Source organism: Scyliorhinus torazame, chromosome 2, assembly GCF_047496885.1.
Source record: "Scyliorhinus torazame isolate Kashiwa2021f chromosome 2, sScyTor2.1, whole genome shotgun sequence".
NCBI classification, from domain to species: Eukaryota; Metazoa; Chordata; class Chondrichthyes; order Carcharhiniformes; family Scyliorhinidae; genus Scyliorhinus; species Scyliorhinus torazame.
Window position 1 is genome coordinate 69,853,709 of NC_092708.1, and position 14,643 is coordinate 69,868,351.

General features: G+C 47.5%; 1 protein-coding gene across 2 annotated transcripts in view; it reads left to right on the forward strand.

Annotated features, from left to right (window-relative positions):
• The window catches only part of dars1 (aspartyl-tRNA synthetase 1), a 135,373-nt gene that overhangs the window by 105,257 nt on the left and 15,473 nt on the right, over positions 1-14,643 (forward strand). For both annotated transcript variants that reach the window (XM_072472229.1, XM_072472239.1), the window contains 2 exons: positions 799-945; positions 11,247-11,289. In XM_072472229.1, the coding sequence (XP_072328330.1) occupies positions 799-945; positions 11,247-11,289 (190 nt within the window). The remainder of the gene's footprint in view (positions 1-798; positions 946-11,246; positions 11,290-14,643) is intronic.

A 14,643-nucleotide genomic window follows, 5' to 3' on the forward strand; every position in this document is an offset into this window, starting at 1 on the left:
TAACTTATGATTTGTTTACTTTCTGGGAAAATGTTGATTGGCAGTCGAACAATTATCTCATCGTTAAAAAGTTCTTTATACTGTTAGTTACTTAATTTGACTTTCTGCAGCAAAGTTTGATGGACAATTAATGTGCAAATGCAGAAACATCCAGAAAATCATTGAAGGTTTACACTGAGATGCCGTGTTCACAATGGTAACAGTGGAAGAATGCAAATTGACCAGCAAATTGTGTCAAATCAGGAATCATGGAATATTTCTTCCTTGCTACAAGTTACTGGCAAATTTGAACGGTAATAATGGCAGGGTTTTTTTTAATTTGAAATTTGAATTAAAGAAACTCCGTACATAACATGGTTATATTTATGCCAGACATCTAAATAGTTTAAAATATAATGTTTGCAGAATCTGTGCCAGAACGGTGCACCCCCTTTACAAGTACCGACTTTTAAAAGAGCCTTTTCTTGAAACTAATCAATGTCAATCTCCGTGGTCTGAGAATAATTGTTCCTGTCACTGGATGCTGATGATGCAAGTTGTTCAGGTCTACGTAAAATTCACACGAGCACAAAACTCACCAAAAAATTTGACAAAAATAAATTGGGATGTGTTATTACCCTCAGTTTGTTAAGGTATTTGACCTAACATTAATTGAAAGTACATAAAAATGATGGGCAATTTCTGCTTATCGTCTCCTTTTGCAGATAAAACCAGCAGCTAATTGAAAGCTAATAGTTTAGTGAAAAAATAAATTTTAATTGTGGTCTAACATTAATTCCTTGTATTAAAATTCAACAGGCATCAAACTGAGATTCAAACAGTATGCAAACAATACCCCTGTGAACCTTTCAAATTCTTGGAACCAACTTTGAGACTGGAATTTCCTGAGGCTGTGGCCATGCTGAAGGAAGCTGGTGTGGAGATGGGTGATGAAGAGGATTTGAGGTAATGATAAAAGTTAAACTTTGTGTCATTTAAGTTAATTGATGGTAAGAAGTTAACATATTATTCTGTATTAGTGTCACTGTAGATAGTGGTTTTTTAAAAATATATTTTATTCAAAAAAAATTTCGGCCAAACAAAACAGTACAAATTTTTTTCCCTTTTACAACAATAAAACAATATAAATAATAATGACCGTTTTTAACAAATAAATAAATAATATATAAACTAAATGGCAACTGCCATAACAAAATATTAACTCTCCCAAATAATAAAGTCAAACAAGCCAATATACATATCCAAGTAAAAATATCCATACAAAAACACCCCTGAGGACCCACCCGAGCCCTCCCCTCCCCCGCTGGGTTGCTGCTGCTACTTTCCCAGTTCCTTTATCGTTCTGCGAGATAGTCAATGAACGGTTGCCACCGCCTGGTGAACCCTTGAGCTGAACCTCTTCGTGCGAACTTTATCCGTTCCAGTTTTATAAACCCTGCCATGTCGTTTATCCAGGCCTCCACGCCCGGGGGTTTAGCTTCCTTCCACATTAACAATATCCTTCGCCGGGCTACTAGGGACGCAAAGGCCAAAACATCAGCCTCTCTCGCCTCCTGCACTCCTGGCTCATCTGCAACCCCGAATATAGCCAACCCCCAGCTTGGCTCGACCCGGACCCCCACCACCTTCGAAAGCACATTTGCCACCCCCACCCAGAACCCATGCAGTGCCGAGCATGACCAAAACATGTGGGTGTGGTTCGCTGGGCTTCTCGCGCATCTCCCGCACCTATCCTCTACCCCAAAAAATTTACTGAGCCTTGCTCTGGCCCTGTGCAAGACCTTAAATTGTATCAGGCTAAGCCTGGCACATGAGGACGAAGAGTTTACCCTGCGTAGTGCATCTGCCCACAGCCCCTCTTCGACCTCTTCCCCCAGCTCTTCTTCCCATTTTCCCTTCAGCTCATCCACCATGATCTCCCCCTCGTCTCTCATTTTCCTGTATATATCTGACACCCTACCATCCCCCACCCATGTCCCCAAAATCACTCTATCCTGAATGTCCTGCGTCGGGAGCTGCGGAAATTCCCTCACCTGTTGCCTCACAAAAGCCCTCAATTGCATATACCGAAATGCATTCCCCTGGGGCAACCCGTATTTTTCCGTCAGCGCTCCCAGACTCGCAAACATCCCGTCGAGGAACAGATCCCTCAGTTGCACAATCCCTGCTCTCTGCCATGTTCTAAATCCCCCATCTATTCTCCCCGGGACAAACCTATGATTATTCCTTATCGGGGACCGCACCGAGGCACCCGTCATTCCCTTATGCCGTCTCCACTGCCCCCAAATTTTCAGCGTTGCCACCACCACTGGACTTGTGGTGTATTTCTTCGGGGAGAACGGCGCCGTCGCCAATGCTTGTAGGCTGGTTCCTTTACAGGACGCCATTTCCAGTTTCTTCCACGCCGTTCCCTCCCCTTCTCCCATCCACTTACACACCATTGAGATATTGGCGGCCCAATAATAATCACTTAAGCTCGGCAGTGCCAGTCCCCCGCTATCCCTGCTACGCTGCAAAAAAACCCTCCTCACTCTCGGGGTCTTCCCAGCCCACACAAAGCTCATAACACTCTTCTCAATTTTTTTGAAAAAAGCCCTCGAGGCCCTGGAACACAAAAAGAAATCTCGGGAGGACTACCATTTTGACCGCCTGCACCCTGCCCACCAGTGACAGGGACACCATGTCCCATCTCTTAAAATCCTTCTCCATCTGTTCCACCAATCGTGTTAAATTAAGCCTATGTAGGGTTCCCCAGTTCCTGGCTATCTGGATCCCTAAGTACCGGACATCTCTTGTAACCCTCCTCAGCGGTAAATCATCTATTCCCCTGCTCTGCTCCCCCGGATGCACCACAAACAACTCACTCTTCCCCATATTCAATTTGTACCCCGAAAATTCCCCAAACTCCCTGAGTGTCCACATTATCTCAGGCATCCCCTCCACTGGGTCCGCAACATACAGCAATAGATCATCTGCATACAATGATACCCGGTGTTCTTCTCCTCCCCTGAGTACTCCCCTCCACTTCCTAGAGCCCCTCAGTGCTATGGCCAGCGGCTCAATTGCCAATGCAAACAGTAACGGAGACAGGGGACACCCCTGTCTGTCCCTCTATAAAGACGGAAGTAGTCGGACCTCTGCCTGTTCGTAATCACACTTGCCACCAGGGCCCTATATAGCAGCTGTACCCATCCAATAAACCCCTCTCCAAAACCAAATCTCTTCAACACTTCCCATAGGTAGTCCCACTCCACTCTGTCAAATGCTTTCTCAGCGTCCATCGCCACCACTATCTCCGCCTCCCCCTCCAGCGGGGGCATCATCATCACCCCTAGCAGCCTCCGTATATTCGTATTCAGCTGTCTCCCCTTAACAAACCCAGTTTGATCCTCGTGGACCACCCCCGGGACACAATCCTCTATCCTTGTCGCCATCACCTTGGCCAGGAGCTTAGCATCCACGTTCAGGAGGGAAATAGGCCTGTAAGACCCGCACTGCAGCGTGTCTTTTTCCTTCTTTAAGAGTAACGATATCGTCGCCTCCGACATAGTCGGGGGCAACTTCCCCCTTTCCCTGGCCTCATTAAAGGTTCTCGTCAAAAGCGGGGCCAGTAGGTCCATGTATTTCCTATAAAATTCCACCGGGAACCCATCCGGTCCCGGGGCCTTCCCCACCTGCATGCTCCCAATCCCCTTTACCACCTCCTCCACCTCAATCCGTGCTCCCAGTCCCGCCCTCTCCTGCTCCTCCACCTTCGGGAATTCCAACCGATCTAGGAAATGCATCATTCCCTCCTTCCCTTCCGGGGGCTGAGCCTTATACAGCCTCTCGTAGAATGCCTTAAACTCCCCGTTCACCCTCTCCGCTCCCCGTTCCATCTCACCTTCCTCATCCCTCACCCCACCTATCTCCCTCGCCGCTCCCCTCTTCCTCAGTTGTTGGGCCAGTAACCGGCTCGCCTTCTCTCCATACTCATACTGTACTCCCTGTGCCCTCCTCCACTGTGCTTCTGCCTTGCCCGTGGTCAGCAGGTCAAATTCCATATGTAGCCTTTGTCTTTCCCTGTACAGTCCCTCCTCCGGAGCCTCTGCATATTGCCTGTCTACCCTCAGAAGTTCTCTCAACAGTCGCTCCCTTTCTTTGCTCTCTTGCTTCCCTTTATGGGCATTTATGGATATCAGTTCCCCTCTGACCACCGCCTTCAGCGCCTCCCAGACCACCCCCAGCTGGACCTCTCCGTTATCATTAAGCTCCAGGTACCTTTTGATACACCCCCTCACCCTTAGACATACCCCCTCATCCACCAACAACCCCACATCCAATCTCCAGAGTGGGTGCTGCTCCTTTTCCTCTCCTACCTCCAGATCTACCCAATGTGGAGCGTGGTCCGAAATAGCTATGGCCATGTACTCTGTCCCTGTCACCTTCGGAATCAGTGCCCTTCCCAGGACAAAAATGTCTATCCGTGAATACACCTTGTGAACATGGGAGAAAAATGAAAACTCCTTACTCCTAGGCCTAATAAATCTCCAGGAGTCTACTCCTCCCATCTGCTCCATGAAGTCCTTAAGCACCTTGGCCGCTGCCGGCCTCCTCCCGGTCTTAGACCTAGACCGGTCCAGCCCTGGATCAAGCACCGTATTGAAGTCTCCCCCCATTACCAGCTTTCCCGCCTCCAGGTCCGGGATACGCCCCAGCATACGCTTCATGAAGTTTACATCATCCCAGTTCGGGGCGTATACGTTCACCAGAACCACCGCCTCCCCTTGCAATCTGCCACTCACCATCACGTATCTACCCCCACTGTCCGCCACTATGGTCTTTGCCTCAAACAGCACCCGTTTCCCCACTAATATGGCCACCCCCCTATTCTTTGCATCTAAGCCCGAATGGAACACCTGCCCCACCCATCCTTTATGTAGTCTGACCTGATCTGCCAGTTTCAGGTGCGTCTCCTGCAACATGACCACATCTGCCTTTAAGTTCTTTAAGTGTCGACTAGCCATCCCCTTTTCTAACCCAGCTCCTCACCCGGTTCCCACATACCCGTATATCCCACCGACGGTGCTCTCCCGTCCCGACCACCCCGCCCCATAACAACTCCCCCTTCCCCTTAGCAGCAGCAACCAAGTTAACCCCCCCCCCTCCGCTAGATCCCTTTCTAGTTGCACCCCCCATGTTGCTCCCAGAAGTCAGCAAACTCTGACTGACCTCAGCTTCCCCCGTTTGTCCGCGGCCCCTCATTGTGCGAGGCCCCCTCCTTCCTGCGTCGCCGTTCCCGCCACAATTACCATAGCGCGGGAGCAAAGCCCGCGTTTCCCACTCGGCCCCGCCCCTGATGGTTTCCCCTTTCCTTCCCACCGGCGCCCACAGTTCCCCATACCCCCCCCCACACGAGGGGAAAAGAGAAAAGTTACAAAATTGATAAAATTCCCTTCCCCTTCCTCGTCCCACACAATCACCCCACCACTTTATTACAGAAGCTTTTTCTCTCGCCAGACTATTCCAGCTTCTCGGCCACAATGAATGTCCACGCCTCTTCTGCCGTCTCAAAGTAGTGGTGCTTCCCTTGGTGTGTGACCCACAGTCTCGCCGGCTGCAACATTCCAAATTTAACCTTTTTGTGGAGCACCGCCTTGGCCTGGTTGAAACTTGCCCTCCTTCTCGCCACCTCCACACTCCAATCCTGGTACACGCGGATCACCGCGTTCTCCCATCTGCAGCTCCGAGTTTTCTTCGCCCACCTTAGAACCATCTCTCGGTCATTGTAGCGGTGAAACCTCACCACTATGGCTCGAGGTATTTCTCCTGCCTTTGGTCTTCGCGCCAAAACTCGATATGCTCCCTCCACCTCCAAAGGGCCCGTCGGGGCCTCCGATCCCATTAGCGAGTGAAGCATCGTGCTCACATATGCCCCGACGTCCGCCCCCTCTGTGCCTTCGGGAAGACCCAAGACTCTTAAATTCTTCCTCCTCGAGTTATTCTCCAGGGCTTCCAACCTCTCCACACACCTTTTGTGCTGTGCCTCGTGCGTCTCTGTCCTTACCACCAGGCCCTGTATTTCATCCTCATTCTCCGCAGCCTTTGCCTTCACGACCCGAAGCTCCAACTCATGGGTCCTCTGCGCCTCCTTTAGCCCTTCAATCGCCTGTAGCATCGGGGCCAACACCTCCTTCTTCAGCTCTTCCACACAGCGCCGCAGGAACTCTTGTTGCTCCGGGTCCCATACCAAACAGCCACCTTCTAACGCCATCTTGCTTCGAGCTTCCCTTCCTTGCCGCTGCTCCAGTGGATCCACTGCAATCCGGCCGCTATCCTCTCCTTTATCCATATTTATCCGGGGGGGATTCCCTCCTATTTCACCGCACAATGATTTTGGCCATTAAAACTTGCCGTTGGGGCTCCTAATAAGAGCCCAAAAGTCCGTTTCAACGGGAGGTGCAGATACTTGCCACTTAGCTGGTCATCGCCGCACCCGGAAGTCCTGTAGATAGTGTTTTAACTGAAAGGTTTGTAGCCTCAGAAACTAAAACAATTACTTAATTTTTTGCATGTCAGTCAATGAGTAGTTGATCCAGCATAATTAGGCACTGTCTTTCCAATATGGCAACAAACCATATTGTAGGGGCTGGTTTAGCACAGGGCTAAAAAGCTGGCTTTTAAAGCAGATCAGGGCACGCCAGCAGCACAGTTCAATTCCCATACCAGCCTCCCCGAACAGGCGCCGGAATGTGGCGACTAGAGGCTTTTCACAGTAACTTCATTTGAAGCCTACTTGTGACAATAAGCGATTTTCATTTCATTTCAAACCACCAAGGTATTCCCATCAGGTCAAATATACGGCAATTACATCTTCCAAGAAATTAATTGGGAGAACAAGATATTGGTGATATTTTGGGGGGCGGTGGCAGAGTGTTTTGTTGCTGGACTAGTGTTCCAGAGTCGGTGGGTGGTGGAATTTGAATCAAATTTTTTTTAAAATCTGTAATCAAAAGTCTAATGATGACCATTATCTGTTATCATAAAACCCCACCTAGTTGACTAATGTCCTTTAGAGAAGGAAACCTGTTATCCTTATCTGGTCTACATGTGACTCCAGATGCACAGCAATGTAGTTGACTCTTAAATGCCCTCTAGCAAGCCACTCAGTTGTATCAAACCGCTATAAAATCTCAAAGGAATGAAACCGGATTGGCCAGCCGGCATTGACCCTGCAAAGTGCCAAGACTAGTCAAGCAACAGTCATACTCACAGAAACAGACAATTCCCCTGACACCACCACCATTATCCCTGTCCCACCAGCAGAGCAGACCCAGCAGAGGTGGCGGCACCGCGGTATATGGGAGGGAGTTACCCCATGAGTCCTCTGCGTTGACTCTGGACCCCATGAAGTCTCATGGGATCACGTCACACATGAGCAAGAGAACCTCCTGCTTTTAACATGTACCGCCCCCACCCCCCAACTGATGAATCAGTACTCTGCCATGTTGAACACCACATGAGGGTACTCTAGGTTGGGGACTTCAACGTCCATCACCAAGAGTGGTTCGGTAATGCAACTACTGACAGAGCTGGCCAGGTCCTAAAGGACATAGCTGTTAGACTAGGCCTGCGGCAGGTGGTGAGTGAACCAACAAGGGGGAGAACATACTTGACCTCATTCTGCCTGCTGCTTATACATCTGTCTACGACAATATTGTAGGAATGACCACCGCACAGACTTGTGGAGATGAAGTATCATCTTCACATTGAAAGTACCCTCCCATGTTGTGGCACCATAACCACGCTAAATGGGATAGATTTTGAACAGATCTAGCAACTCTGGTCTGGGAAACCATGAGGCACTGTGGGGCAGAGCAGCAAAATTGTACGCCGCCACAATTTGTAACCTCATAGCCTGGCCTATTCTCCACTCAACCACCAAACTAGAGAATCGACCCTGGTTCAATGAAAAGTGCAAGAGGGCATGCTAGGAGCAGCATACCTAAAAATGGGGTGTTGACTTGGTGAAGCTACAACACAGGACTACTTGCGTGCTAAACTACATGAGCAGCAAATGATAGAAAGAGCTAAACGATTCCACAGCCAACGGACCAGATCTAAACTCTACAGTCCAACCGCATCCAACCATGAATGGTGATGGACAGTTAAACAACTCACTGAAGGAGAAGGCTGCACAAGTATCCCCATCCTCAATTATGGGGAGCCCAACACATCAGTGCAAAGGACAAGGCTGAAGCATTTACTTCAATCTTCAGCCAGAAGTGCTGAGTGAATGATTCATCTAGGCCTCCTCATCCATAGATGCCAGTCTTCAACCAATTCAATTCACTCCACGTGATATCAAGAAATGGGTGAATAGATAATGCAAATGTAATGGGCCCTGACAATATCCCGGCAATAGTAATGAAGACTTGTTCTCCTGAGCTACCGCTCCTATAGCCAGGCTGTTCCAGTATAACTACAACACTGGGATCTTCCCGGCAATGTGGAAAATTGTCTAGGTATGTCCTGTACAGACAAAGCTGGACAAATCCAACCCAACCAATTACCAGCCCATCAGTGTACTCTCAATCATCAGTGAAGTGGTGGAAGGGGTCATCATCGGTCCTATCAAGCAGCACTTACTTAGCAATAACCTGCTCACTGACACTCAGTTTGGGTTCCACCAGGGCCATTCAACTCCTCACCTCATTGCAAAGACTTCATACACAGACAAAAGAACCAAACTCCAGAGGAGAGGTGAGAGTGACTGCCCTTGACAGCAAGGCAGCATTTGACGGACTGTGTTATAAAGGAGCCCTAGCAAAATTGGAGTCAGTTGAAAGAAGGAAAAATCTGCTGGTTGGAGAAATACATAGCACAAAGGAAGATGGTTGTGATTGTCAGAGATCAGTCATCTCAGTCCCAGGATATCGCTGCAGCGGTTCCTCAGGGTAGTGTCCTAGGACTGACCATCTTCAGCTGCTTCGACAATGACCGTCCTCCCATTATGAGGTCAGAAGTGGGAATGTTCGCTCATGATTGTACAATGTTCAACATCATTCACGACTCCTCAGATACTGAAGCAGTCCATTCCCAGATGCAGCTAGACCTGGACAATGTCCAGGCTTGGGCTGACAAATAACATTTATGCTACACAAGTGCCAAGCAATGGCCATCTCCAACAAGAGAGAATTTAACCATTACCCCTTTATATTCTATTGCATTACCATCGCTGAATCCCCCACCATCAATATCCTGAGGTTACCATTGAGCAGAACTTAATTGGACGAACCACACAAATACTGTGGCTACAAGAGCAGGTCAGAGGCTAGGAATCCTGCAACGAGTAACCCACCTCCTGACTCCCAAAGCTTGTCCACAATCTACAAGGCACAAGTCAGGAGTGTAATGGAATACTCCCCCTTGCCTAGATGATTGCAGCTCCAATAACACTCAAGAAGTTTGACATCATGGACAAAGCAGCCCGCATGATTGGCAAGCTTTCTACAAACATTCACACCCCCATTACCGACGCACAGGAGCAGCAGTGTGTACCATCTGCAAGATGTACTGCAGGAATTCACCAAAGCTCCTCAGACAGCACCTTTCAAATCCAAGACCTCTACCATCTAAAAGAACAAGGGCTGCAGGCACATGGGAACACCAGTACCTCGGAGTTCCCCTTCAAGCCATTCACCAAACTGACTTGGAAATATCTCGCCATTCCTTCACGTTGCTGAGTCAAAATCCTGGAATTCCCTCCCTAAGAGCACAGTGGGTGCACCTACACAGCATGGATTGCAGGGTTCAGGAAGGCAGCTCACCACTACCTTCTCGAAGACAATTGGGGATAAACAATAAATGCTGTCCTGGCCAGTGAAGACCACATCCCTCAAATGAATTTTTAAAAAATCACGAATTGACATAAATTTTCCAATTCAAGTTCTCGAGTAATGCAATTCCAAAAGTAACTGATATTAGAATTGCCATAAGATGGTAAATATTGATTTTGCTCCATTCACATTTCGTGATAATGATAAATTATAATTGTGAACATATTATTACATTTACTTTACGGCGGGCTGGTTTAGCACAGTGGGCTACAAGGCCAGCAGCGCGGGTTCAATTCCCGTACCAGCCTCCCTGTAGGAATCTACCGTGCGGTTTAAGTGCAGTCTCGTATACTCAGCAGAATTTAAGTTACACTTCTCGGATGCGAAATAGAAATCTTTTATTATGTCTATTGATTATAATTGAGAGACTAAGATTTTCTTGTGGTTACAAATCAAATGTTCTCAATAAAGCCCTTGCCAGCAAAAGACTTGAAGAGAAATAATTGGCTTAATGGTTTACAACAGATTTAACTTTCAAAAATACAGTAATGGGTCTTGCTCAAAGCAAAACAGCTTGTGCAAAGTTCAAGAGTTCGAGTGGAAAGATGAAAATACGAACTAAGGATAGCGAGTAGTTAGGTGAAAGGTATAGAGTGATCCTGGATGGAAAATGTCTGCCCGGACCTCTATGTTTAAAGAGAATGTTATCAGTCTAACTCCATCTGCCTCTACCCCTGCAATGTGCTGATTGGCTTGGATGGGTCTCAAATGCATTTGGTTGGATGGTTAGTTGTCAATCATCAATGTGCAACATTATCTTGTTGAACTTTTAAAATTAATGTAAATGTTGCATGTGGAATTCTTAAATGTTTGTTGGAATGCAAACTCTGCTCTTATCATTAAACTGGTACGTGCTGAACTCTGCGATTCTGTTCATTTGAACAACGGCAGAGCTCATATGAACTATAATATCAATTTGACGTTCAGTATAATGTTGCATAAGCTTTAGCTAGCTTTTTTAGATGTTTCAAATTCTGTGCTTTGCCACTGCAAATCCTGCAAGCTCTGTGTTTTTGTAATCTAAGTTATGCTTGAAGTTATATGATGAAATCCAGTTTAAAATGGATTTTAAACTGGGCTTTAGTATTTACATTAAAATGACTAAATTGATGACCCTTTTACCTATCAGAAATAGCCAGTTCCCTTCAATTTCAATTTGATTTGATTGATTCCGGGGGCTGGTTTAGCACAGTGGGCTAAACAGCTGGCTTGTAATGCAGAACAAGGCTAGCAGTGTGGGTTCAATTCCCGTACCAGCCTCCCCGAACAGGCGCCAGAATGTGGCAACTAGGGGCTTTTCGCAGTAACTTTATTGAAGCCTAGTTGTGACAATAAGCATATATTATTATTATTATTATTACCTTTCAGCACCCCAAATGAAAAACTCTTGGGTCGTCTGGTGAAGGAAAAGGTAACAAATATGAATATTTCATTCTTTAATGAAATGAATGCAGTATATTTAAATATTGTTAAATATTCTGTTAAATCAGAGTATTTTAATATCCTCTGAGTACTATAACTATACTTACCACTGTCATATGATCTGATTGGTTACTTGGTTACTTCAAGTTAGTGAAACTGTCAAAAGGAATTGTAGCATTGTGATATTTCCCTTCATTTATTTAATCCATATTTTCACTATTTGACTGTGCTGTTGATCTTCAGATGTACTTGTTAAGAGTTTTTATTATTTAAAAAAAAGTATATTTCCCCCTATTCGTGAAACCATTTCTGTTCCAATGTTATATGTGGTAACCTTAGACACAATGATTTCAAGTAAAAACAGACTTGCATTTATATAGAACCTTTCATGATCACCAGATGTCCCATAGTACTTTCTAGCCAGTGAAGAACTTTTGAACTGCAGTCACAGTTGTAATGCAAGACATCCAGGAGCTAATTTCACTTTGTAAGTTCCCACCAACAGCAATGTGATAATGATCAGATAATCTGTTTTTCTGCTGTTGGTTGAGGCATAAGTATTGACCGGGACACCAGGAATCACTCATTTGCTCCTCTTTGTAATATTGCCATGGAATCTTTTGTAGCCCCCACTCCCCAAGAGGTCAGATTGAACCTCAGTTTACGGTCTTATCCAAAAGACTGGTGTGTATATTGTGTTTTTTTTTAATATATTTTATTCCAATTTTTTTGGCCAAACAAAACAATACAAAGGTTTTCCTTTTTACAACAATAAAACAGTATAAATAACAGTGGCCGTTTTTAACAAATAAATAAATAATATATATACAAACTAAATGGCAACTGCCATATCAAAAATAATAACTCTCCAAAAATAAAATCAAACAATCCAATATACATAGCCTAATACAAATATCTATACAAAAACACCCCTGAGGACCCGCCCGGGCTCTCCCCCCCCCCCCCCCCCCCCCCCCCCCCTCCCCCCAGGGTTGCTGCTGTTACCTTCCCATTTCCTTTATCGTTCTGCGAGGTAGTCAATGAACGGTTGCCACCGCCTGGTGAACCCTTGAGCCGAACCCCTTAGTGCGAACTTTATCCGTTCTAGTTTTATTAACCCTGCCATGTCATTTATCCAGGTCTCCACGCCCGGGGGTTTGGCTTCTTTCCACATAAGCAATATCCTTCGCCGGGCTACTAGGGACGCAAAGGCCAAGACATCAGCCTCTTTCGCCTCCTGCACTCCCGGCTCTTCTGCAACCCCGAATATAGCCAACCCCCAGTCTGGCTCGACCCGGACCCCCACCACCTTCGAAAGCACCTTTGCCACCCCCACCCAGAACCCCTGCAGTGCCGGACATGACCAAAACATGTGGGTGTGGTTTGCTGGGCTTCTCGAGCATCTCCCACACCTATCCTCTACCCCGAAAAATTTACTGAGCCTTGCTCAGTTCATATGCGCCCTGTGCAAAACCTTAAATTGTATCAGGCTTAGCCTGGCGCACGAGGACGACGAGTTTACCCTACGTAGGGCATCAGCCCACAGCCCCTCCTCAATCTCTTCCCCCAGTTCTTCTTCCCACTTCCCCTTGAGCTCATCCACCATGATCTCCCCCTCGTCCCTCATTTCCCTGTATATATCCGACACCCTACCATCCCCCACCCATGTCCCTGAGATCACTCTATCTTGAATCTCCTGCATCGGGAGCTGCGGGAATTCCCTCACCTGCTGCCTCGCAAAAGCCCTCAGTTGCATGTATCGAAATTCATTCCCTTGGGGCAACCCATATTTTTCCGTCAGCGCTCCCAGACTCGCAAACGTCCCGTCTACGAACAGATCTCTCAGTTGCACAACCCCAGCTCTCTGCCATGCTCCAAATCCCCCATCCATTCTCCCCGGGACAAACCTATGGTTATTTCTTATCGGGGACCGCACCGAGGCTCCCGTCCTTCCCCTATGTCGTCTCCACTGCCCCCAAATTTTTAGTGTTGCCACCACCACTGGACTTGTGGTGTATTTCTTCGGAGAGAACGGCAACGGCGCCGTCACCATTGCTTGTAGGATGGTTCCTTTGCAGGACACCATCTCCAATCTCTTCCACGCCGCCCCCTCCCCTTCTCCCATCCACTTACACACCATTGAGATATTGGCGGCCCAGTAGTATTCACTTAGGCCCGGTAGTGCCAGCCCCCCCCTATCCCTGCTACGCTGCAAGAACCCCCTCCTCACTCTCGGGGTCTTCCCGGCCCACACAAAACTCATGACACTTTTCTCAAGTCTCTTGAAAAAAGCCTTCGTGACCATCACCGGAAGGCATTGAAACACAAAAAGGAATCTCGGGATGACTACCATTTTGACCGCCTGCACCCTACCCACCAGTGACAGAGGCACCATGTCCCATCTCTTAAAATCCTCCTCCATCTGTTCCACCAACCTTGTTAAATTAAGCCTATGTAAGGTTCCCCAACTCCTGGCTATCTGAATCCCTAAGTACCGGAAATCTTTTGTCACCTTCCTCAGCGGTAAGTCCTCTATTCCCCTGCTCTGCTCCCCCGGATGCACCACAAACAACTCCCTCTTCCCCATATTCAATTTATACCCCGAAAATTCCCCAAACTCCCTAAGTGTCTGCATTATCTCAGGCATCCCCTCCACTGGGTCCGCAACATACAGCAATAAATCATCTGCATACAAAGATACCCGGTGTTCTTCTCCTCCCCTGCGTACTCCCCTCCACTTCCTGGAGCCCCTCAGTGCTATGGCCAGGGGCTCAATCGCCAATGCAAACAGTAACGGAGACAGGGGACACCCCTGCCTCGTCCCTCTATGAAGACGGAAGTAGTCAGACCTCTGTCTGTTCGTGACCACGCTCGCCACCGGGGCCCTATACATCAGCTGTACCCATCCGATATATCCTTCTCCAAAACCAAATCTCCTCAGCACCTCCCACAGATAATCCCACTCCACTCTGTCGAATGCCTTCTCGGCGTCCATCGCCACCACTATCTCCGCCTCCACCTCTGGTGGGGGCATCATCATTACCCCTAGCAACCTCCGTATGTTCGTGTTCAGCTGTCTCCCCTTAACGAACCCAGTTTGATCCTCGTGGACCACCCCCGGGACACGGGGCTCTATCCTCGTCGCCATCACCTTAGCCAGGAGCTTAGCATCTACATTTAAAAGGGAAATGGGCCTGTAGGACCCACACTGCAGCGGGTCTTTTTCCTTCTTCAAAAGGAGCGATATCGTTGCCTCCGACACAGTCGGGGGCAGCTGCCCCCTTTCCCTGGCCTCATTAAAGGTTCTCGTCAAAAGCGGGGCCAGTAGGTCCATATATTTCCT